The sequence below is a fragment of the Girardinichthys multiradiatus genome, chromosome 7 (assembly GCF_021462225.1).
Source record: "Girardinichthys multiradiatus isolate DD_20200921_A chromosome 7, DD_fGirMul_XY1, whole genome shotgun sequence".
In the NCBI taxonomy this organism is placed as follows: Eukaryota; Metazoa; Chordata; class Actinopteri; order Cyprinodontiformes; family Goodeidae; genus Girardinichthys; species Girardinichthys multiradiatus.
Genome location: NC_061800.1, coordinates 49184102 through 49210455, shown reverse-complemented (window position 1 = coordinate 49210455; position 26354 = coordinate 49184102). Strand labels below are relative to the sequence as shown.

At 42.1% G+C, this 26354-nt stretch overlaps 1 protein-coding gene across 2 annotated transcripts in view; it reads left to right on the top strand.

The window, feature by feature from the left end:
- Positions 1 to 26354, top strand: part of LOC124871432 (inactive dipeptidyl peptidase 10-like) — a 239827-nt gene that overhangs the window by 80367 nt on the left and 133106 nt on the right. The window contains exon 1 of one of the 2 annotated variants that reach the window (XM_047370705.1): positions 3879 to 4276. The exons of the other annotated variant lie outside the window; for it this stretch is intronic. Within the exon in view, the coding sequence (XP_047226661.1) occupies positions 4220 to 4276 (57 nt within the window). The 5' untranslated portion in view covers positions 3879 to 4219. Of the gene's footprint in view, positions 1 to 3878; positions 4277 to 26354 lie in introns of those variants that run through there. 2 annotated transcript variants of the gene reach the window in all.

The following is a 26354-nucleotide window of genomic DNA, read 5'->3' as shown; positions in this document are numbered from 1 at the left end:
TAACTACTCAGCTCGCCCACAAAACAAGGAAACAGATTTTCTTCTCATCCTAAAACTCTGTTGGAACCTGTGTTGACCTTCAAGGATGTCCACCCCTTACTGTTAGAGCATTTGTTAGTGTGATTACTTTCTAATAATTTAATGTCTCTGACATTCTGCAGCTGCAGCAGAACAAACACAACCTTTCAGTATTTGCGCATCAGTGTTCTGGGTGAGAAATGTGTTTATTCTGCCCTCAGAACCACCATGAAGGTCTGGAGCTGGCCTTTTTCCAGCTCTTTGAGGTGTTTGACGGGGGATTCACTCCTGGTATGTGTTGGAGATAAGAATGAATTAGTCTTGGTTCCTTCTGAAACTCAGTTTGCTGTTTTAAAAATGGTTGGGCTCGGATACCTAGAAAGCTGCACCTCACAGAGCCTGGGGCCCAAACACTATGAGGTCCGCTCAGTGTCATTTGATTTCCTGTGGAAGTTAATGACTTGACCCAGCAGATGGGAAGTGGCTGGAAAGTAAATTAAGCTGGGACTTTCTCTTCACTCTTCAGTCTGACGTTCTCCAAACCTTCACTTGTTCTCCTGAAGGTCTTCTAGCGCCCATATGAACAATACTCACCAAATGGGACTGCATCTGGGTTTATGTGTTGCTGTGAGTAGTCAGAATCTTACTGACTGTGGACTCCAGTCAAAGGGATTTCAGTTTGAAGAATCAGTGAGGGAATGACCTCAGGTTTCATGTCTTATACTAATTAAACAGTTTTTTAAAGATGACGTGTCGGAGTTTGAATATGGTTTGATTTTTGTATTTGGGTCTTGTAGAACTCTGGGTCAGCTAACACCTCCATCCGTTCATACCAGGCAGTCAACAAACCATTTTGTACTTCAACCATAGCAGTTTATCTTTTTTGTAGTTAAATATTTATATGAATTATGAAAATAGTCAAAAAACAGTATTTGATTTATTTGTACGTTATGTGAAAGCTTTGCATCACTCTCTACTCGCATTTTTTTCTGGTTCTGATCCAGGTTTGTTCCATTTGAGTCCAATAAAATGTGAGAGATATGAGCCCTGATCCCACCAGAATAACTTCAGGTCACCTCCTGCTGCCAGATTTGATTATTTCCAGTCATATCCACATTTCCTTACAGCAGACTGTGAGCAGAATAGAGAAAACTACTTTAACTCTTGGCTGGGATGAAGTGCAGCACGGTTGCTAGGGCCAAACTGACAACTGCGGATGTTTGACAAAAGCATGAAAATATTGTTTGCAAGAGCGGCAGTGTGTACAAACATCTGCTAAAACTGCTGGGAAATGTGTGAATTTGATTTAAATGAAGGACGTTTTGCTGGGTCCTGTTGTAATTAACTGTTAGCTGGATTGATATCTGGTTTTTGACTGTTTTTAATGTAAAAAATAGGACCTTCTTCTCCTGAATCCATCAATCTCCCCTTTAGACAATAACTGTCCAGGGAGTTCTCCGTGAACTAGTTTATTTTACCGTTATTTAGTTCTTTTCGTTATTTAGTTTAAGTTGCCACTGCAGCACGAAGTAGGCCTTAATGTATTAATGATGTATTATATTGATTATTATTGGCTGACAGGTAGAGCAGGAAGGATTCCCCTATCGGATCTACAGGCAGGATAAGCTAACCTGTTAGAACCAGAACCGCTCCTGCCACGAGGAACAATCAAGGAACATGAAAGACTGCACACTGTGGCTGGTTGAAGTCCAAGCTGTGGTCCTCCACATGTCACAGCCAAATCACAGCAAGGGTCCAGTAATCTGTAATTACCTGGAGGGGAGACGGACACAATCTAATACCCGGGATTTCAGGTCATGTGACCTTAAATTAAACCAGATCTAAGTGGCCAGTTTCAGCTGAACTGACATTAGAGTAGAACTCTTCAGTGAGAAAGACTAAATGTTCTGAGAAATGAAAATACTGATCATTGTGAGAGTTGGTGAAAAACAGCTGCAACTAAATGACCTGCCCTGCTGCTGCATTAGCAACAGTGTTGCTCTAGAATCATTTCTTCCTTCCCAAATCAGATTAATGGCTGCTGTCTATAAGGTGGACTTACACAAATCAATTTGAGCCTTTATTTTGATCCAAATAGTTCTAGTACCCAGCCCCTCTCAGTTGCTGGTTCTATTTTCAGCTCTTTCACTAGTTTGGCTTCATGGGAGCAGATTTCGGATCAGGACCACCGTTGAAAAAAAGTTCTGGCATGCAGACCTGGGTCTCCATCCATCTGCATGTCTTAGACAGTGCTGGTCTTTGAGAAGTGGATGCTTAATTACTCTAAATATGGACATATGTTTCTCATAATGCATAATGCTTTATTTTAATGTGATGAATGCTGACAACACAGAGAAATACTTTTTGCTGAACAGAGCAGGTTTCTGACAGGATGTGTGAATTAAACAGACACACACACCCTGGTTTGCTTCTTTTTCCTGAGTGCAGTCCTTTAGGTCATCTGTTTATGTCCTTTTTTCCATCAGCTGTAGAAGTGGTCATAGCAAAGTGTTACAGAGTCAGTATTGGAGGAAACAAACTTTACTACAGAGACCCCCTCATTAATTAAACTGATTAAAAGTAGATGAATAAAAATCATTTCACATCCAGAGAGGGTTTTTGATATGGAGTTCAGTCGTTTTCTTATTATACTTCCATTATATTTAGCAGTTGCGATCAATGAACTAAAATCGTGAAGAGATGTTTTTGTGGACCAGCAGAGTTCTTCCTGCTCCACTGGATGTCATCTTGCATGTTAAAGGGTTGAATGTGTGTTAGCTGTTCCACTCCGTGATCCCTAGCAAGCTCAGTAATTCTCTGTGAGTCAAAATCAGATATAAACGATTGACCATCGTCTGCCCAGTAAAGATATGGGTCTAGAAATGTGGGCTTCCAGCTCCGTAAAGCTGGAGCTGCCCTCCACAAGCCCCGCGGTAAGTTTGATAAGAAGGCTCGCTTGGCTTTGCAGGTGTCATTTCTCTGCTAAGTGGTCCGAATGCATCCTCAGCCCCTCTCATTTAACGAGCTGAGACCGTTCTGTTTTTTATTGACCATTTAAGCCAAATGCTTCAGGCCAACTTACAGCCCATGTTAGACAAAGCAAAGCAGGAGTTTGCAGCTGAGAGACTGAGACTGTGGTTGGTGTTGGTGAATCCACGTCACAGATGGAGAGAAATGATGTAGTGGCTGTTAAGCACCATGGAGACCGCCTGCAGAGCTGTGATGCCAGATTTCAACAGCTATACATAACACAGTACTTACAGGGTACCTATGAGGTACTTACAGGGTACCTATGAGGTACTTACAGGGTACCTATGAGGTACTTACAGGGTACCTATGGATGCACAGAAAGTTATGACCCCTTCTGATTCAGTTTTGCCCCCTTTATATTGGTCGAACCTGGATGTTGACCCTTCCTTTAAGTTTCTGTCAAATCATATTTTTTCTGACCTTAAACCATTTTTTCTTAAGATGAAACCTTCAGCATTACTTTTATTAAATCTGATTTATGTCACTATTTTATCTACATCTATGTCAGTTTTGCACAGCCCCGGATGACTGTTACGGGTTTTGGTTCTGGTGTGCCATCCCAATGTAATGAGTGGTCCCAAACTGTGCCACCATTTTCAAACCCGTTTGACTCACGGGTTGGCTCGGATTAATGGTACCGAACCTGTAAGTACCCTATAGGGTACCCTGTAAGCACCGGGCTGTTCATATTTTATGCTCTTAACGTTTTTATCATGACCGTTTTCCTGAGGAGGCTGCACCCAACCCACCCCTCCCTCTCACCAGACCCCTCAGCATCCTCCTCCTCCTCCTCCTCCTCCTCATCCTCCTCCTCCTCCTCCTCTCTGTGTGAGGCTGCACCTCCAGAATATCTGAGAGATCTCAACAGCACCTCCTCTTCAATGTGAGGACATCACGGCTTTGTCGCTTCCATAACCAGCGCGTCTGAAACTCTCCTCCCTTTTCGCGGAGGGAGAGGCTTCTGCACCGGTTCTGCACCGGTTCTGCACCGGCTTCTCCTCCTCAGCTCCGCGCACATCTCCAGTCGTGACGGACGCATCGCTCCTGATTAAGATTCCGCAGCTGAACAGCGTCCAGGTTCTCAGTTGGTTCTGTTGGTTCGGACTAAGGAGACTCCGCGGGGGACTCGCTGTCGGATTGGACCAAGTTTAAACAGAAAAGGACTTTTACAATGACAGCCACGAAGGAGCAGCAGCCTCAGAGACCGAACCAGCCGCAGCAAGATGAGGTGAGCTTTCATTTGATTTCAGGCTTCATCTCACACTCACAGAACCCGTTAGGTCCAACAGAACTAACGGCTTCTCCGCTTTCAACACGTTTTTGCCGCATTCTGGTCCAGTTTTCTGTGCAAATAATGTGGAGGAGCATGAACTCCCGAGGAGGAGTTCGGTGATGAGGAGGAGCAGGGTCTCCTGTTGGAGAAGCTCCCAGAAGTTGAAGCAGCTGAGCGGAGCGCAGTCGTTGCCAGCTGTCTCTGTGGGGGGAGGAAGAGGAGGGAGGAGGTACATTGTAATTCAGCCCTGCCTCCGACACCTCCAAAGAGATCAGTACCGCAGCTTCACTCTGTAAACTGGACTGGGAGGCTGGACATAGTCTGCAAGGAAACGGATTCCTGCAGGGAGTCCAGTCTGGACGCGTGAAGCTGGTTACCGGTCCGCTTCTATGTATCCAGCTTTGAACCTGGTTTGAACCTGGCTGACCTCCGCAGCTTGACTTCTTGCACCAGACACCACCCAGTGTCCCCAGTGGGAGAATTTCCACAAAAAAAAAACTGTTTTATCAGAAAGAGTTGGTGCTTCTTAATTGGGCCGAGCCTTGCGATGTTCTGAGAAATCAAAGCTCATAATTGACTCCGTGTTCCTGAAATACCGGAAGGCCTCATGAGATGTGGTTGATATCTAAAGCTCCCAGCCTCTCAGGCGTCGTTCTCTGCAGCCAGAGCTGCTCTGTTGAGTTACTGTCTTGCAAAAGTATTCACACCTCCTGGAACAGCCAGCAAGGACTATAGCCTTTGCACATGGTCGCACACTTAACCCCTACACCACCAGCGCCGCGCCCAAGCCTGTTGTTCTGATGTTCTCTAATAGACCTCTGAGGCCAGAAACAGAGCATCTGCAGATTAAATTACACACAGCTGGACTCTGGTTATTGATTAGGTGACTTCTCAAGGCAAGTAGTTTGAATGTATTTAGGGCTGTCAGAGTAAAAAGGGAAATGCACAACACACTTTCTATAATTTTGCATGATCCTGACTGCGACAAACTGTTATTGCAGGAATAATGTTTATTAAATCAGAAGTAACTTTTAGTTGATGCTAGACAGGTTTTCATTGGCCGCCCTGTGTGGAGTTATTGCATGAGAATCGTGTACCAGGTTGGTGTCACATCTGTGAACACTTGGTTGAGTTCAGCTTGATGTTTTAAAGCTCTTTGTGTCCCGGACCTTGTCAACCTACAGTTGCACGCAAAGCTCTTTAGCAGACCCAGCAGAGTTTCTTTTCATTAAAGTTGCATGATGATGCTGAAGGATTTACAGAAGGAGAAAACTCAAGCCTGAGTTATTTTTCCTTTAATGCACAGCAGAGGACATGACAATTCTCTTCTTCTAGCACTCCTCTTTTTGCTTGAATCAGTTCAATGCTGTTTAAGTTAAAGCTTATTTTCTGTTTCTCTGCAGATATAGAACAGAGAACAAATCCTGATGGAATAACCTTGGTGGTGGGAATAATAAATGCACAGCATTCTACTTCATCTTTGACAGGTGTTCTGATGGTTAGTTTATAGCTTAGTTTCTCCAGGTACCAGGATTGAGACTCTGATAGTGGAACTATGAGTAAAATACCATGAAATGAATTATGGCACTGAAAGAAAAAAGGAACAATGTTGAAAGAAATGTGACTTCTACTACTAACCCTGAAATAATACAATATATTATATTAGGAAATATAGTTAGTATATAGTTAACGTATAATTATCATGCATTGGCTCTGAACTGCTGCACAGTCAGTGACTGGACGCAGCTGTCTGGGTCCTCCAGCAATATATGATCTACTGAACTTGCTTTCTAATTAGGACCAAATTGGACTGAATGTAACTGAATGTGAGCAGATGATTGGATCCTACTGGAACCACCTGGATGGATCTCAACTGGATTTGGATCCTGATTAATCTGTGATTTGGGTTTATTTCATACTGCATGAAATTAGGGGAACGTAACATTGACATGTTATTGGTGAATACTGCAATAATGATATTTATTGAGTTTAACATCTCTCTTCCATCAGCACAGTGTTCACACCACGCCTGAGCTTAACATGTCGCTCACCAACATCTACAGCTGATCAGTGGAGGTCACTTCAGCTGGTCAGATATATTATTGGTACAATCTGAATGCATGGTACATCAAATATAATTTCCTACCAGATTTTGCTTTGTGATTGTGGTGTTGTGCTCATTGATGACATTTGCAGGTCTATCAATTAAAAGGTGAGAGTGTTCACTCTGTTTAAAATCAGTGGTGCTTTTTTCACTCATTCAACCTTTAATCAGTGATGGCTAACGATGTTTTGAAGTCAGATTTTAAAGTTTATGTATAAAGTCTGGGTTAATCTTATATTTTTAGGCAGATGCATACAGAAGCATTCAGCCATCTTACTAGCACTGCACAGCCAGAGAAAACTTGAGTGGGGTTGGCCTCCACTTTAGCTTTTCCTTAAAATCAATTTTTGATGCAAGAAAAACATGTTATAAAGTGTAATTGGCTTTAAAAATGTGCTTGTTATTTATACTGAAAACCAAGTTGTAAATATTTTAAAGATCAAATTTAAATTGTGATTCCCTCTCAGATTTGGAGATGAAATGTAATACTGATGTCAACTAAAACTTGTAGTTGTGTAGTTGTGGGAGAACCAAATAAAAACTAAATAATAAAACTCTGAGGTAAATATGCTGTTCTTCTGCTAACCATGTTTCTGTAGTCAGAGTTTTAAAGCCTTGGGATACCTCTGCAGTAAGCAGGCTGTTTATTATACCAGCAGACCGTAACACTTGTAGCTTATTTGAAATATCCCAAAATCCTGAGGTCCTAATTTATTCTGAAGTATTGAGCTAAATTTTGTCCTCAGTTTCAGCTAAAATCACTGAAAACCCAGAAGGTGGAGTTGGGAGACCAACCAAAAATCTGGTAAATTCATGATTCTTTTCTTTTCTCATTTTCAGAGAAACACTGGAGGCCTGACAGGTTGGTATTTGCTGGTTCCAGTAGAACCTGCAGTGTGCTGCTTATTCTACCAGTAGACTCAGCAGAACCTTGCCTGGCCTGTTTAGACCTCAGCAATGATGCGATCAGAATCTCAGCGGTTTTGGATCTGGGACATTTTTTAGAACCTGGCTATGATCAGGAGGATCAGCAGGAGATCTTCAGAAGATTGAGGTGTCTATGAGGCACCAAAACCGAAGGTCATTTTAAACAATGTTTCTAAAGATAGACAAGATATAAAAAAGAATCTAGAAAGCCATGTCTCATGTCAGGGGGTTAGAGCGGCTCAATTATTAGTGATAATTAACTAATTGTAATTAGCCGAGAGACATAGTCCCTCCAGCGTGTCCTGGGCCGTCCCCTGGGCCTCCTCCCGGTGGGACGTGCCTGGAACACCTCCCGAGGAAGGCGTCCAGGAGGCATCCGGTATAGATGCCCGAGCCACCTCAACGGGCTCCTCTCAATGTGGAGGAGCAGCGGCTCTACTCCGAGCCCCTCCCGGATGGCCGAGCTCCTCACCCTATCTCTAAGGGAGTGCCCGGCCACCCTACGGAGGAAGCTCATTTCAGCCGCTTGTATCCGGGATCTCGTTCTTTCGGTCATGACCCAAAGTTCATGGCTATAGGTGAGGGTAGGAACGTAGACCGACCAGTAAATTGAGAGCTTTGCTTTTCGGCTCAGCTCTCTCTTCACCACAACGGACCGGCACAGCGCCCCCATTACTGTGGCAGCCGCACCGATCCGTCTATCGATATCCCGCTCCATTCTTCCCTCACTCGCGAACAAGACCCTGAGATACTTGAACTCCTCCACTTGAGGCAGGAACTCCTCTCCAACCTGAAGAGGACAAGCCACCCTTTTCCGGTCGAGTACCATGGCCTCGGACTTGGAGGAACTGATCTTCATCCCAGCCGCTTCACACTCGGCTGCGAACCGCCCCAGTGCATGCTGTAGGTCTTGGCTAGAGGGGGCCAGCAGGACCACGTCATCTGCAAAAAGAAGAGACGAACTCCTCTGGTCCCCAAACCAGACCCCCTCCGGCCCTTGGCTGCGTCTAGAAATCCTGTCCATAAAAGTTATGAACAGGACCGGTGACAAAGGACAGCCCTGCCGGAGCCCAACATGCACCGGGAACAGGTCCGACTTAGTGCCGGCAATGCTCATACAATGCTCGTACAGGGACCGGATGGCCCTTAATAAAGGGCCCCCGATTCCATACTCCTGGAGCACCCCCCACAGGGCATCACGAGGGACGCAGTCGAATGCTTTCTCCAGGTCCACAAAACACATATGGACCGGTTGGACAAACTCCCATGAACCCTCAAGTACCCTGTAGAGGGTATAGAGCTGGTCCAGTGTTCCACGGCCGGGACGAAAACCACACTGCTCCTCCTGAAGCCGAGGTTCGACTATCAGCCGGACTCTCCTCTACAATACCCTGGCGTAGGCCTTACCAGGGAGGCTGAGGAGTGTGATCCCCCTGTAGTTGGAACACACCCTTCTTGTGAAGGGGGACCACCACCCCAGTCTGCCAATCCAGAGGCACTGTCCCCGACTGCCACGCAATGTTGAAGAGGCGTGTCAACCATGACAGCCCAACAACATCCAGAGACTTGTTGGGTATCATTAATCCTTAATCAGAGTAAACATAGAATTAATTAGATCTGAATCTGATCATATGATTAAATTGCATTAGAATGAACTGGATTCTGTTTAACTGGATGTTTTTCTATTTCTCCCTAAATTAAAAGAGCTGCTGGCGTTTTGCTTTTTACAGTTCTGCTGGGTTGATGAACTCTGGGTTGGAAACAATTTCAGGCCTAAACCGATCGACTGTAATGATAATAAATCCAGAAGATCACAAAACAAAAGGTTTAAGTTCTTTCTTTTATTAATGTAGGTAAAATAAATAAGCAAATGTTAAAGACTGGCAGATGGGTTAGCTGAAGCAACTTTCAGATAAAAATCAAACTGAAGAAGATAAACAAATAGTTGTAAAAAAGTCTCTAGACTGTGTTCAAATATTATGTGTGAATGAAAGCTGGTGGGTAAATAGCACTCACATTCCTCCACAGCACATGTTCAACTCCTCCTGCCTTCCTTCATAGACCTACAGGCATCCAAACATTACTGCAGGCACCGGAGCGCTGCTGGCAGCCAAAACACACAATGCAGCCAATCTGTCTTTGGATCCACTGAAAGAAAAATCAGAGAACAAGCTGGCTTATTTGACATTGGCCGGTCACAAGCTGCGCTGCCGCCTCTTCCTGTAATCACAGAAATAATTCAAGCTCACAGCAAGGCTGAACTCTTGCCGTGACCCACTGGTCAGCCAGAGTCTCTGCAGTCAGACAAAGCACCTGGACTGACACAAAGTCTTCCTCGCCTCAGCTAATGGAGTCATTGTTGTCCCTGATCCGGATTAAAGGCCAGAATTTTGAGGAAAAATATGTACCCTACTGTGAGTTAGAGTTGCACTTTCACAGGTTTTGATCTTCCAGACCAGGAAACAGTACTTCACACCAGTGGAAAGAGAACATCCAGGTGATGCTGTTGCTGCGGCTGCCGCCACAAGAGGAGTTGGAGAGGAAGGAAAGTGATGCAGAGGACAGAAATGTCACATTAGGAAGCAGCCATCTTTAATTAAGAAAGGCCTCCATCAGCATCAATTAGCTTTTATAATGATGACATAATCCATGTGTCCGTCTGTCCGTCCATCCATTGAGTGACATATTTAAATTTTTAACTATGATGATGGAATACCTCAGCGTTAATCTGTGACCCGAACCAAATGAAATTAAGCAGTATTGAAAAGTATTCATTCCTCAGTCCAAGTGAAAATTAAAAATTAAAAGCAGAATAAAATAGAAATATTGTTTATTTTCAAGGTAAATGGCAAATGAAAGTATACAGGTTCACAAATCACTAAAAAACTATAACAAAGTTACAAGACTAAAAACTATAAAAATCAGAATCAAACGCAGGAATATATAGTAGAATAAACTGTTCAGTAAAGAAAATAGTCACATCACAAAAGAGAAATACTGTGCTGTTAGCAAAAAGACGTACTCAGATTAAAGTGGAACTAAATCCCAAATCAACTTTTTTTGCAAATAAACTGTATAAACTGGGCCTTCAGGGAGCTATCTTTATGTTACTGTGCTATTTCATGTAAACTTGTTTAATTCTGCAATATTTGTCCTAAAACCGTCTCGGTGCTGCCCTCTTGGGGTGTAACAGTGGCTACTGCAGTTGAAGTTTCCTATTGGTTGAAACGGTCCAGCTTGGTCCATGTCTACATCATAGCCCCATGGCATGTTTCTCAAACGCCACCAAACCAGGCAGGATCAAAAACAGTGTGACAGCAGCTTCAAATATTCCCATTTATATTATGGGATGTTCTGTTCTCTATGCTTGACTTGCTAACATCATGTACTGATGGCACACTCAAATTGCTCTAGATCCACATGGGTTAAATCTGGAACAATGATGAGAATGATTTTTTCTCTTCTTTGTGTGTAAGGAGAAAGCATTATAAAGGGCATGAACAGAGTGCAGCGTGATATTGGAAAGGACCGAAGTGCCATCCAGACAGAGAAATGTTGCTGCAGATCTTTTGAATTCAGGATGTGTCTCCATATGAACATGCTTTGAGGTCAACCTAATAGATGTTCAGCCCACATCTTCACTTATCTCCTTCTGAATACAAAAGCAGACCAAAGAGAAGTTTTTCCTCCTTCATCTAGAGAAGATCATAGATGCCTTTACTTGCTATTGGAAAGCGTCACTTTTATTTCTACCTACTGGTTCATCCTTTTTAGTTTTCCTTTTTCTGACTAAAACTTGATCAGTCTGGGTTTGGTGATGCTGTGCTCGAAAGCATCAGCCTCTTTAACGCTTTTCCTGTATTGGATGGTGACCTAAATGAGCTACCTTTGTGTCATAAAGCCTCTCTGTGTGTCCCAAGGCGACCAGTGGCCCAAATTAACCGACGCTGACACATGCTCAATCCTCAAAAGGATTAAAAGCCAATTACAGAGTTTGAGTCATCAGAGTGCAGTCAGACCTGAGACAGCAGAAATTAAAAGGAAGGAACTGTGCCTGCTGAGAGATGGCATCATTCAGTTTTTGAGTTATGTTGTGGTATGATGGTGATTAAAATGTAAAAGGTGCTTTAGGCATTGTTTCTTGTAAATGTCTTAGGATTATTTACTGTTGATTGTTCCTTCAGAAAGGACTGAAGAGTTGCCTGTTGAACATAAGACAACAATCATCTGGTTTATTAATGCAAGTCTTTGATTTCATCTTTATTCTCAGTTTTATTGTAAAGCGTAGACACAATGGATTCCATATGATCCCTCTTATTGCTCTGTTACATTTATCTGACATTTTCTAACAAAAACATTCATCATACAGGGATTTCTGTTGTGAAAGCAAGTCATATGAAAATAATTAATACACTTTGTGGCTCAGTTTTTTCTAACATTTAAGCAAAAGACGTTTTACTTCCTGAATATTGTTGTCATTAATATTAATATATTAGGTCCTGCCAGTTCATCAGCTCAGCTTGGATGATGTTGTTTTTTCTGCTGCTTTGGGACTCTGTGAGCACTGAGGGCAGGCAGGGATCGATTTCACTCCCAGGGGTGGATAATCAAAGGCTCATCTGAAAGGGCACTGACACTGACAGCACTATACAGAGCGGCTGCTACACCAACATCTTTTTATCATCGACTCTCTACTGTAGATCCACTCAACATAGATGAAGACTACAGATGCACAGGCCTCTGCAGTGTAATTGTTGCATTACTTAAAATTTTGTAATCACAAGTCAAAATAGGGAAAACTTGATATTTGACTTTATTGTACTGGTAGCATTTCAAGTCCAAGTCCAGTCCTCCAGAGCTACTATCATGCAACCTTCAGATTCAATTCAGTTTTATTTATATATCCCCAATTCACAACACATGTTGTCTCAAGGCTCTTTACAAAGTCAATTCAATCCAATCATCCAGGTTCCCAGTCAGGTTCATACATTCCAATTAATCCTAACCATCAACCAGTCAGATTCAGTTATTTATTCAAATTGGATAAAAAGTTTTTCTATCTAAGGAAACCCAGCAGATTACATCCAGTCAGTGACTTGCAGCATTCACTCCTCCTGGATGAGCATGTAGAGACAGTGGACAGTCACTGGTGTTGACTTTGCAGCAATCCCTCATACTGAGCATGCATGTAGCGATAGTGGAGAGGAAAAACTCCCTTTTAACAGGAAGAAACCTCCAGCAGAACCAGAACCAGGCTCAGTGTGAGCGGCCATCTGCCACGACCGACTGGAGGTTTGAGAGAACAGAGCAGAGACACAAAGAGAACAAAGAAGCACTGATCCAGGAGTACTTTCTATGGGAAGGAAAAGTAAATGTTAATGGATGTAGCTCCTTTAGTCGTTTCATCTAGAAAGAAAGAACAGATAAACTCTGATCCAGTTTTCAAGGTTAGAGTCTGAAAGAGAGAACATAGAGTTAGTTACAGTAGAAGCTCAGCCATTAGCCATGTCTAGGAGAAAAAAAATGCATCCCTGCTCCAACAAACTCCTGAGCTAATAGAATACATTATCTTTAACATGTTATGATGGAGGGTAAAGTGGCAGTCATGTGTTTTAATATTACTGTGTTTTATAAACAAACAGCAGCATCATACACATTTAAACACAGGTGATCAGCTGCATGACTTTAATGTTTTAGTCTGAAAATTTGTTGTATTTAGTAAAAGTCTGTCTTCATAACGCTGAAGATAAACTTTAGGACAATTCAATCATTAAACATGTGTGCTGTAGCTACTGTTTCAACTCAGACAAACATCTACTGCAGCTTTACGTCGGTCCAATCCTTCAATATTTGAAAATTAGGAATATTATAAATCAGAAGCTTATATATATCCCATTGTAGCATGTGTGCAAATAATGTAGAACTGCAGAAGCAAAGACTTCTAATAAGTGTAAAAAAAACCCTGCAATAATTAGCCGTGGAAGTTAGCTAACGTCTCTAAAATATACCAGAGACATATAGGGAAATATTAACCCTGGACATTTTCAATAGGTTGCTGCTGTGCTTATTATGTGCAAACCTTTTAGAAAATGTTTTTAGCAAATTAAAAAACTGAATCAAAACTTGTTTTGGCCATTAGCGTCAGCATGCTAATGTTGGCAGTAGAACGCTGATTAGCTTTGGCTGCACACACAGACAGTGGCTTAAAGTTCAAAGGATGACAAGGAGATGAACTCATTCAGTGATAGTAAGAAATCTATGACTGGCCATAAATCTTCCAAAATGGTTCAAATGTTCAAAAGCATGCTTGGTTGATCCAGACCACAGGGCAGTTTGAATAGGGCTTCAGTAGGCTACACAAATATCAATTTAAGAAACTTAGAGGAGGCTTTTCAGGCTTTTTGTGTTTGGCGCCCAAACGCTGGCATTCCTTGCCATTGAATATAACACAGGCCTGTTGACTTGTTCTGTTTCTGGCGTTTGGCCCGTTGGGCTCTTTTTAATGCCTCTGTTCTATTTTGAATTCTGTTTGATGTTTGATTTTAATATATTTTCTTTTCTTATTTTTGTGCAGCACTTTGGGCAAAATTGCTGTTTTTAAATCTTTATAAATAAGCTGGGTTTGGATTCCATGTCAGATGAAAATATCGTGAATATCGATATAAATCACATAGCGATCTTCACCCGGCTGCATCGAATTAACTGGAAGCTTAGTTTGGATGGAGGAGTGATGAAAAGGAAGAGATGGTTTAACAACCAGGACATCATCCTGGAGGAGAGAGAGAAGGTCAGGTGCGGCTTCAACACTTGCAGTTTTTATTGAGTTGCCGCATGAAACATTTGAAAATCTTCATCAGGATCAGGATGCCCTTTATGTTCTTGTAGGACATTTACTTTGCTGTTTTTGTGGGTCAGCTGACATTTTACAGTACAAGAAAAAAGTCTTTATAAAGTGTAAAATAAGCCCACTTCATAATGCAGTTGGATATGAAGATAAATATTTTTAATGATTTCTATAAAAAAACAGAAGCAGTTTAAAATCTGTATTTCTTTAAAGAAAAACTATGAGTAAATGTTGGTGTCCTGTGAGAAAAAATAAAAACATTACCTGTGACTCCTCAGAGGTCAGCAGGTATCAATCTGCAGTGCTTTAATCAGCCTCTACTTTAGATAAGGACTTTCACCACTGACTGACTACCTCATATAGATCATTATCTGGCAGAGCTAAAGGATTTAGATCGTCTTTCCCTCTGAAAGACAAGAGATTCCCTCTGTATCCATGGACCATCTTCCTGTGTCCAATAGACCTGATTGACCGGTTGGTGTTTCTACACGTTTTATCTCCAACATCTGTGCTGAAGCTTAAAACCCACTGATGAAGCTTGAGGTATCAATGCTGCCACAGGTCTGATCTCAAGGTTAAAGGTCAGAGATTATCTGTCTTGTTGAACAATGAGTTGCAGCAGGTTTTGCTCGACTTTTTTAATGTAATAATTTTTCTTGTAAGGTATTAATGCAGAGTTAATTCATGTAGGCGGCCCGGTTTTGGACGTCACTGTGGAAACGAACACAACTGATGGCTGTGGTGAACTAAAAGGTTCTGGGAGGAAATGTTGCCTCTTCTGTACATCCAAACAGGTCATAATGGTACCAGAGGATTCGAAAGGTTCTGTTGTAGCTGCTGCATCAACATGTTCAGATTCAATGAGGCAAACATGATGAGTACTGCTGCACTTTAGTTTAAAGTCAGAAGTAGTAGCTGGAGCATCAGCTAAAGTTGGATTTATGGTTTTTGACCTTCTCCATCCTCAAAATCCAATATGGCTGCTGTATAAAACATAATGATTGTTGCAATAATAAACTACCTGTATTTCTGTCAGTTTGTATCTCATTAAATGATTCACAGGGATCTACTTAATCCCTTCTAAAACGTGTCTCTTTACTGTTTTAATGCGTAGGTTATAAACATGGTGTTGTTGACAGCAGTTAGTTTGATGGCTAGGCTAACTGCTGTTAGCCCACAGCACCACAGACTGGACATACATTAAAACAAGCAGCCGAATGTTGTTTTCTACACAAATCCTACCTGAAACTGCTGTCTAAGGATCAGCGTAAATACAGTAAGATTGTTATTAACGCTGGCGGTAATGACACCCGGTTACGTCAATCGGAGGTCACCAAAGTTAGTGTTGCTTTGGTGTGTAAGTTTGCTAAAACAATGTCGGACTCCGTCATTTTCTCTGGTCCGCTCCCTGATCTGACCAGTGACGACATGTTTAGCCGCATGCTGTCATTCAACCGCTGGCTGTCTAGATGGTGTCCAGAAAACAATGTGGGTTACATTGATAACTGGCGAACATTTTGGAGAAAACCTGGTCTGATCCGGAGAGACGGCATCCATCCCACTTTGGATGGAGCAGCTCTTCTTTCTAGGAATCTGGCCGAATTTATTAGTTCTCCAGAACTCTGACAACCCAGGATTCAGACCAGGAAGCAGGGTCGTAGTTTAACACTCCTCTCTGCAGCTTCTGTACTGCTACCCACCCATTACCCTATTAAGACAGTGTCTCGCCCACGGCCAAAATTGAATAGATTAAAAAATAATCTAAAACAAGGAAATCAGGAAAATCTCATGAAAATAAACACAACCCAGACTGAAAAGAAAAATAAAACAATTAAATGTGGCTTACTGAACATAAGATCTCTCTCTTGAAAGACTTTGCTAGTTAGTGACCTGATTTGTGACAATCAATTCAATTCAATTCAGTTTATTTATTTAGCGCCAATTCACAACACATGTTGTCTCAAGTCACTTCACAACAGTCAGGTTCATTCATTCCAATTAATCCTAATCATTGAACAGTTCAGTCAGATTCAGTTATTTATTCAAATTGGATAAAAAGATTTTCTATCTAAGGAAACCCAGCAGATTGCATCCAGTCAGTGACTTGCAGCATTCACTCCTCCTGGATGAGCATGTAGAGACAGTGGAGAGGAAAAACTCCCTTTTAACAGGAAGAAACCTCCAGCAGAACCAGAACCAGGCTCAGTGTGAGCGGCCATCTGCCACGACCGACTGGAGGTTTGAGAGAACAGAGCAGAGACACAAAGAGAACAAAGAAGCACTGATCCAGGAGTACTTTCTATGGGAAGGAAAAGTAAATGTTAATGGATGTAGCTCCTTTAGTCGTTTCATCTAGAAAGAAAGAACAGATAAACTCTGAACCAGTTTTCAAGGTTAGAGTCTGAAAGAAAGCACATAGAGTTAGTTACAGTAGAAGCTCAGTCAGTAGCCATGTCTAGGAGAGAGAAAGGGTTAAACACTAAAAGACAGGACTATGTGGATCATCTGTAGAAGGTGAGCATTAAGTTGTTGCCAGCAGAAGCTTGGACGATGCCCCTCTCCAGAAAGGTGTCACAGGTAGACACAGAGCCAGGCAGGGTGTAGCTTCTAGGAAGAGAAAAGAGAGAACAAAGTTAAAAGCTGAAATAACAGCAAATAATGCAGAATTAGAGAGTAGTGTGAGAATGTAGCGAAGAGGGTGAAAGTGGTCATTATGTCCTCCAGCAGCCTAAGCCTATAGCAGCATAACTACAGAGATAGCTCAGGATAACCTAAGCCACTCTAACTAAAAGCTTTATCAAAAAGGAAAGTTTTAAGCCTAGCCTTAAAAGTAGACAGGGTGTCTGCCTCACGGACTAAAACTGGGAGCTGGTTCCACAGGAGAGGAGCCTGATAACTAAAGGATCTGCCTCCCATTCTACTTCTAGAGACTCTAGGAACCACCAGTAAACCTGCAGTCTGAGAACAAAGTGCTCTGTTAGGGACATATGGACCAATCAGATCTCTGATGTATGATGGAGCTAGATCATTAAGGGCTTTATATGTGAGGAGGAGAATTTTAAATTCTATTCTGGATTTAACAGGGAGCCAATGAAGGGAAGCTAAAATAGGAGAAATATGATTTCTCTTTTTAATTTTCATCAGAACTCTTGCAGCATTTTGAATCAGCTGAAGGCTTTTAACTGCATTTTGTGGACATCCTGATAGTAAAGAATTACAATAGTACAGCCTTGAAGTAACAAATGCATGGACTAGTTTTTCAGCATCACTCCTGGACAGGATATTTCTAATTTTGACAATGTTCTGGAGATGAAAGAAGGAAATCCTAGAAACCTGTTTAATATGGGATTTAAATGACATGTCCTAGTCAAAGATTACACCAAGGTTTTTTACTTTATTATCGAAGACGACAACTTCTGTCTTGTCTGAATTTAGAAGCAAAAAATTTAAAGTCATCCAAGTTTTTTTGTCTTTAAGACATGCTTGTAGTCTATCTAACTGGTTGGGTTCATCAGGATTTATGGATAAGTAAAGTTGAGTATCATCAGCGTAACAGTGAAAATGTATCCTATGCTGCCTGATAATTTGACCTATTGGAAGCATATATATAGTAAAGAGAATTGGCCCAAGTACTGAACCCTGTGGTACTCCACAATTAACCATGGAGTTTAAAGATGATTTATCATTTGCATGAACAAACTGGAATCTGTCAGACAGATAAGATTTAAACCAGCCTAGCGCTGTTCCCCTGATCCCTACAGAATATTCCAGCCTTTTTAAGAGAATATTATGGTCGACTGGATCAAATGCAGCACCGAGATCTAACAGAACCAGAACAGACACAATCCGATTGATTTATTTTGCCTAACAGAAACCCGGCTGCAGCAAGAGGATTATGTTACTATAAATGAGTCAACTCCTACTAATTATTTAAATTTTCACATTCCTCGAATTACTGGGCGAGGAGGAGGAGTAGCAACCATCTTTCAGTCCGATTTATTGACTAGTCCCAGACCATTCAATAGCTACAACTCTTTTGAATATTTAATCCTTAGTTTTCCTCATCCAAATTGCAAAGCACTAAAACCTCTTCTGTTTGTTGTTTTGTACCGTCCACCAGGCCCTTACTCTCAATTTTTAGATCAGTTTTCACACCTTTTATCTGATTTAGTGTTAAATACAGATAAAGTTATTATAGTGGGGGATTTTAACATTCATGTTGACGCTGAAAGTGATAGCCTAAATATAGCGTTTAATGCTATCTTAGACTCAATTGGCTTTGCTCAAAACATTAACAAACCTACCCACCTTTGTCTTCATTCTCTGGACCTTGTGCTGACATATGGCACTGAGTGTAAAGACATAATATTCTCTCATAAGCCTGTCCTGTCTGACCATTTCTTAATAACCTTTGAGTTTAATTTATCCAAGTACTCCACACCTGAAAGAAAATTTCATTATAGTAGATCATTATCAGGCGATGCTGTAACAACCTTTAAAGAATCTGTTCCACTTTTGATTTCTTCATTATCACAGAAAAGCACAAAGGAGGGCAATAATTTTGTTTCTGCCCCTTCACAAATTGATTCTTTTGTTCATAGTGTTTCTTCATCATTGCGTGATGCATTAGACAATGCAGCCCCCTTGAAAAAGAAGGTAATCATTCATAGGAGGCTGGATCCTTGGTATAATTCAGATCTACGTACTTTAAAGCACAATGTTAGAAAATTGGAGAGAAAATGGCGCTCTTCACACCTAGAGGATTCCTACTTAATCTGGAAAAATAGCCTACTGTTGTATAGAAAGACACTTCACCAAGCTAGAACAGCTTATTTCTCATCATTAATAGAAGAGAACAAGAATAATCCTAGGTTTCTCTTTAGTACAGTTGCTAAACTTACACAGAGTCATAGCACTGTTGAGCCATCCATTCCCTTAGCTCTTAGCAGCGATGACTTTATGGGATTATTCTTAAATAAAATTGATTGTATTAAAAATAAAATCTTTGACATACTCCCGAAGATGATTACTTCATCCTCAGCAAGTGAGACAACATTGGAAATAACTGCAGAACCTGATTTGTGTTTGGACTGTTCTAATCCTGTGAAGCTTCCTGAGTTATCAGAAATATGAGCTTCATCTAAACCTTCAACTTGTATGTTAGACCCAATCCCAACCAAATTATTTAAGGAAGTGTTCCCTCTGATTACCAGCCCCATTTTAGATATGATTAATCTATCTTTAGTAAATGGATCAGAACCACAGGCTTTTAAGTTAGCTGTAATTAAACCTTTGCTTAAGAAACCTTCGCTTGATCGAAATGACTTGAAAAATTACAGACCTATATCCAATCTTCCATTCTTATCTAAAATTCTTGAGAAAATAGTTGCTAATCAAATGTGTAAACATTTATACAGCAATGATCTGTTTGAAGAGTTTCAGTCAGGTTTCAGAGCTCATCATAGCACTGAAACAGCTCTGCTGAAAGTCACTAATGATATTCTTATGGCCTCAGATAATGGACTTGTGTCTGTTCTGGTTCTGTTAGATCTCAGTGCTGCATTTGATCCAGTCGATCACAATATTCTCTTAGAAAGGCTGGAATATGCTGTAGGGATCAGGGGAACAGCGCTAGGCTGGTTTAAATCTTATCTGTCTGACAGATTCCAGTTTGTTCATGTAAATGATAAATCATCTTTAAACTGGAGTACCACAGGGTTCAGTACTTGGGCCAATTCTCTTTACTATATATATGCTTCCAATAGGTCAAATTATCAGGCAGCATGGAATAAATTTTCACTGTTACGCTGATGATACTCAGCTTTACTCATCCATGAATCCTGATGAACCCAACCAGTTAGATAGACTACAAGCATGTCTGTTATGATTCTGGCACATCTGCTCCGCCTGAGATGTTCAGGGGAGACCCAGACCAGTGTCGAGCTTTTCTAACTCAGTGTGAAATTCATTTTGAGCTTCAGCCATCATCCTTTCCAACTGAACGTTCCAAGGTGGCGTTTGTTATATCTCTGCTGGCAGGAAGGGCGAAGCAGTGGGGGACTGCTGAATGGCAGAACAGGTCTGCATCTTGTACCTTCTATGAAACTTTTTACAAGGAACTCATTCGAGTTTTTAACCCTGTTCTTCCAAGTCGTGAAGCCACAAGAGGATTACAGTCCCTCAAACAGGGTGATCAACCTGTCTCGTCTTATATAATTGACTTTCATTTGTTGGCTGCAGAGAGCCGTTGGAATGAGGCAGCACAGATGGATGCATTCATGAAAGGATTAAACGAAGACATCAAGGATGAGCTAGCGACCCGTGACTATCCTTCTTCCCTGAAAAAACTCGAGAACCTGGCTGCTCGCATTGATATTCCGCTGGCAGAGAGAGGGAGGGGGAAGCGACATGAGGAAGGTCGCTCCTCATTAACTCAGGGTCCTGCACTCTGGTATGAGAGAAGGAGTCGGTCACCTCTCACTGAGGAACATGGGGATTGTGAGCCCATGCAGTTGGGCAGAACCAAGATTACCCCTGAAGAGAAGGATCGTCGGAGAAGATTCAAGCTCTGTTTTTATTAGGGAGAGAAGGGACATTTAGCACTCAGGTGTCCATTAAAAAGGACAGGCTCAGCAGAGGAAGGGAGTTTTCTACTGAGCCGAAGTCAGCTAACTGTCTCCTCCTTCTTGTTTCCTGCCCATTTTCGAACCTCTTCCATGTCTCTCCAGGGGGCCGTGTTTATTAATTCAGGAGCAGATACTGAATTCATGGATGAAGCATTCGCCATTAAAAACAACATAAAGCTCATTCCGTCAGCTGACACACGTAAAGTGCTAGCACTGGATGGTCACAGCATGAACAATTCACACCTCAGGGCGACGGAAATTACCTTAACAGTTGGAGGTAATCATCAAGAGAATGTAACCTTCATGATCATAAATTCACCTGAACTTCCTGTTGTCCTAGGGGCCCCCTGGTTGCAGAAACACAACCCTCACATTGACTGGAAAAAGAAAGAAATTCTGGGTTGGTCTGAGTCATGCTCCACTGCCTGCCTTTTGTCTGCTATTACGGAGGTCAGCGTGGAGAATGAGGTCAAGGAGACCCATCCGAATTTATCCAAGGTACCTCAAGAAGACCATGATCTAAAAGAAGTATTTAATAAGATTAAGACCAAGAACGCTCTGGCTCATGCTGTTCAGTCGGCTCATCGTGACTGTGATCTGCTCAGAGAGCAGTATGAGGAGGAGCAGGAGGCCAAACCTGAGCTGCAGCGTGCTATGTCCAAGGCTAACAGCGAGGTGGCTCAGTGGAGAACTAAGTATGAAGAGAGTCAAGCCGAGCTGGAAGGAGCTCAGAAGGAGGCACGTGCTTTGAACACACAGATGTTCAAAATGAAAAACCCCTATGAAGAAGCTCTGGACCACCTGGAGACCCTGAAGAGGGAGAACAAGAACCTACAACAGGAAATAAGTGAATTGACTGAGCATATTAGTGAAACAGGAAAGACAATTCATGAACTGGAGAAGGGTAAGAAAACTGCAGAGAATGAGGTCAGGAGCAGGAACGATGCCCTAAGGTGCCAAAGAATATGGAGAAAGGCCAGGAGGTCGATGATCAGAATGTCACTGATTCAGTCAAGAACGGCCAACCTAAGTACCAGGTGGGGCAGAAAGTTTGGCTCTCCGCCAAGAACCTACCATTAAGGGTAGAATCCTGGAAGTTGGCACCCTGATTTGTTTGGACCTTTCCCAATCTCCAAGATCATCAACCCTGTCGCTGTACGACTGAAATTACCCATCTCCATGAGGATTCACCCCACGTTCCACGTTTCTCAGGTCAAGCCCTTCGTGGAGTCCCGACTTGGACTATTGTAATTCTTTACTATCAGGATGTCCACAAAATGCAGTTAAAAGCCTTCAGCTGATTCAAAATGCTGCAGCAAGAGTTCTGATGAAAATTAAAAAGAGAGATCATATTTCTCCTATTTTAGCTTCCCTTCATTGGCTCCCTGTTAAATCCAGAATAGAATTTAAAATTCTCCTCCTCACATATAAAGCCCTTAATGATCTAGCTCCATCATACATCAGAGATCTGATTGGTCCATATGTTCCTAACAGAGCACTTTGTTCTCAGACTGCAGGTTTACTGGTGGTTCCTAGAGTCTCTAGAAGTAGAATGGGAGGCAGATCCTTTAGTTATCAGGCTCCTCTCCTGTGGAACCAGCTCCCAGCTTTAGTCCGTGAGGCAGACACCCTGTTATTTCAGCTTTTAACTTTATGTTCTCTCTCTTTTGTCTTCCTAGAAGCTACACCTGGCCTGACTCTGTGTCTACCTGTGACACCTTCCTGAAGAGGGGCATCGTCCAAGCTTCTGCTGGCAACAACTTAATGCTCACCTTCTACAGATGATCCACATAGCCCTATCTATTAGTGTTTAACCCTTTCTCTCTCCTAGACATGGCTACTGACTGAGCTTCTACTGTGACTAACTCTATGTGCTCTCTTTCAGACTCTAACCTTGAAAACTGGATCAGAGTTTATCTGTTCTTTCTTTCTAGATGAAACGACTAAAGGAGCTACATCCATTAACATTTACTTTTCCTTCCCATAGAAAGTACTCCTGGATCAGTGCTTCTTTGTTCTCTTTGTGTCTCTGCTCTGTTCTCTCAAACCTCCAGTCGGTCGTGGCAGATGGCCGCTCACACTGAGCCTGGTTCTGGTTCTGCTGGAGGTTTCTTCCTGTTAAAAGGGAGTTTTTCCTCTCCACTGTCGCTACATGCATGCTCAGTATGAGGGATTGCTGCAAAGTCAACACCAGTGACTGTCCACTGTCTCTACATGCTCATCCAGGAGGAGTGAATGCTGCAAGTCACTGACTGGATGCAATCTGCTGGGTTTCCTTAGATAGAAAAACTTTTTATCCAATTTGAATAAATAACTGAATCTGACTGAACTGTTCAATGATTACGATTAATTGGAATGTATGAACCTGACTGTTGTGAAGAACCTTGAGACGACATGTGTTGTGAATTGGCGCTATAGAAATAAACTGAATTGAATTGAAATTTACTTTTATGTTTTACAGCAAATTGTTGACAGGTTGGCAGGTCAGAGACTCCACATTGATTCAGTTTTATGTTGAAAGACTTTAGGAGACAAAGCAGGATCCTGAATCCATTCACTGTAATGGAACCCTCCTCTGATTTCTTGTTCTGCGCTTGTAGACAGAAAATCAGGGTTTCTTGTTGGATTTACTCAGCCAGACACACATTTTGAGCTATCTCAGTCGGATCTTTGAAGGTGCCAGTTTGACGCTCAGCTGTAATTAGCTGTCGTCATGTGTCAGTGCCAGACGTTGTTCAGTAAAAGGAGTCTTTACTGCCAACAGATCCTGTGCAAACACCAACTATTACTTCATCTGTTTTCTGTTAAAATAGCAATATGTTGTTTGGAAAATTGTAAAACTATTAAAGCGTTGTGTGCGGTTTATTTTAATCTGTTCAGGTGAAAGGGACATATTATAGTTGCTCCAGTAATTTATTGAACGTTTACATAAGTTAAAAATGATTAACAATGAATTTTTAAGTGCTTTAGAGCTGTTATGTTTCTGCAGGAGGTCAGACTGTGAGGTTAGATGGCTGCAGTGAAGATCTGTCAACACTCTATGTTTAACTGGGTTTACAGTACAGTCATTCATAACAGAGAGAATAAGGTTGGGAACAAAACAACAGTGAGAAAATAGCTAAAAAATAAGTTTATGAGTAAATCTGTGTAGCTCTCTCCCATCCATATATTCATTATTGTCTGTCTGGTCTTACCTGAGGTGGAATTCTGGAGGTCCAGAACACAGCCATTCTCCTTATCTCCTGTAAAGGACTCCCAAGGTGTTCCCAGGCCCTAGTTGGGGCCCCTCCAGCAGGTTCTGGGTGTACCTCAGGGTCTTCTCTCAGTGCCCCAGAAAACCTACAAACTGAAATGTTTATTCGTGGTGACTGAATTTGACATTGAAGTGGGAGCTAAAGAAGGAACATGAGAAAGTTAGTGGTAGACCTCTGCAGGCATCCATCTACCAATACATTTGTTGTTCTGGGTTTTTGTTCTGTACAGGCTTGAGAGGTTCTGTACAGACTGGACTGCTCACCAATCCATCACAGGCCAAAATACAGCAAATCAGTTTAAAAAGTTGCTGGTAGAGAATGTGTAAAATAAAGTTTCCATTTCTACCCTGATCTATGGTCATGGGACAGAACCAGATCCAGAAGCTGACAAGCAGCTGAGACGAGCTTCATCTGTAGGGTGACCAGGCTCTGTTAGAGATGTGGGGAGAAGCTCTGATTAGAGCTGCTGCTCCTCCACAGCTGAGATGGTGTATGTGATCATAATGATCCTGGACATGGATTATCTCTTCATCTTGGCTCCTTTCTGCTTGGAACAGCTTCAGGAATCCTTCAGGAGGAGCTGGAGAGCCTGGCTGGGGAGAGGCAGGTCTTGGTTTCCCTCTGGACCCATTACCTCTGACCTCATATACATGGAAGACAACTGAATGACAAAAGAGCTGAAAAAACACAAATGAGATGACTTGTTGAAGAAGAGAGAAAGCTAGCCAGTAGGGGTTCAAAGTATCACGTCAGTTTTTTACAGTAAAATCACATCACAGTTACCCCAAGTTTAAACACAGCAGTGAAAGAAACACATAGCAGAGTCTTTAGGCCAGGGGTGGACATCTCCAGTCCTCCAGGGCCAGTGTCCTGCAACTTTTAGATGTGTCCTGAATGGATCAGGTTTTGCGATTTTGCCAGTTTATGTCTGTCAGAACCCGACATCCTTATAACCGTGCTTGACCCACTCTGACTTTGCATTTGAGCTACACTGTGTCAGTACCAGTCTGTGATTGGCTGCTGCTGATTGGACAACTGCCCCAGCCCCTGTGAACCAATCAGCTGTCTTTATTGTTCCACATGGCTGTATATCAATGCTGCCCACTGCTGGGCAGCTGGAAAATGACTGAGAGCCCAGCTCTGGTATTATTCAGTCTAATGTAATCCAACCCAGAGATAGGCTGTAAGGATGTACAGTGAAACAGCCTAATTAACAATGAACCACAGCCAGTGTCTGGGTGTGAAAGGACAACATTTATAGCTAATTAAACCCTAGCAGCAATCTGGATGTGTGCTCACACTCTGGATGTTGTGTGCAAAGACGTTTTTGTCATTTGGCATTTTGCAGATGCCCTTTCAGTTTTCTGCTGCTGATCCACTCGAGCCACTGTAAACATCCCTGACGGTGAGATGATATAATCAGCTGCAAAGGTACACCTCTTCATCCGACTCCCAGTGGTGCTGTCCTTCACTCGCCTCCTCTCCATCCCCACTAATTCCCTCTCAACTAGCAATTTTATAGCTCAGCGCCCGCCAAATCCTCCAATGTCACCCTACAGGTAAAAAAAAAAACACAGCTTCACTTTTCAACCTGAGAGACAATTTCTGTCTGCTCCAGACTCATTCGGCTCCACGTATATTTTCTGTTCATCTTGCTGCTGATTGTCAGGTTCTGCTTTCAGGTTTTACTCCTCCTGATAAAGGAGATTTGTTTCTGAATTGGGAGGAAATGGCTGGAATCTTATCCGCAGGCTGAAGCCTAATTTGCCTGGGAATGCAGTCATCTGTGCCTAATTGTGCTGGAATCAGAGATTTGACTGCTGTAGACAGACAAAAGCCTTGGCAGTCACCATGTAAATGATGTAAAATTACAGCTGAATGTCCACAGAAATTCAAACTAAAGCTGATTAATGGAATTAGCTTCATTGTCCCATGTCCTTCAGATGCTGTAGGTGCTTTGAGCTTAGATACATCCACCACAGAGGCCTAATGCAGATGAATACATCCCATTGATTCCTCCCACAGCCACTGTTTGTTGAATGAAATCAGGCTTTGTTCTTTTTTGTACCTCAGTGACTTCAGTTGAGCAACAATCAGAATGAACAGAAATAAAAATAAACACAATAACTTTGGACTTTTTGGAGCCTTTCCTCCAACATTGTTTAGTTTGCAGTGTTATGTCATCCCTCTGTAGATGGTTAAGGTGTCATATTAGTTGAGTGTAGTCTGTTGTATTGTTGTCTGATAACACATGATCTGTGTGATCTGAAACATTTTG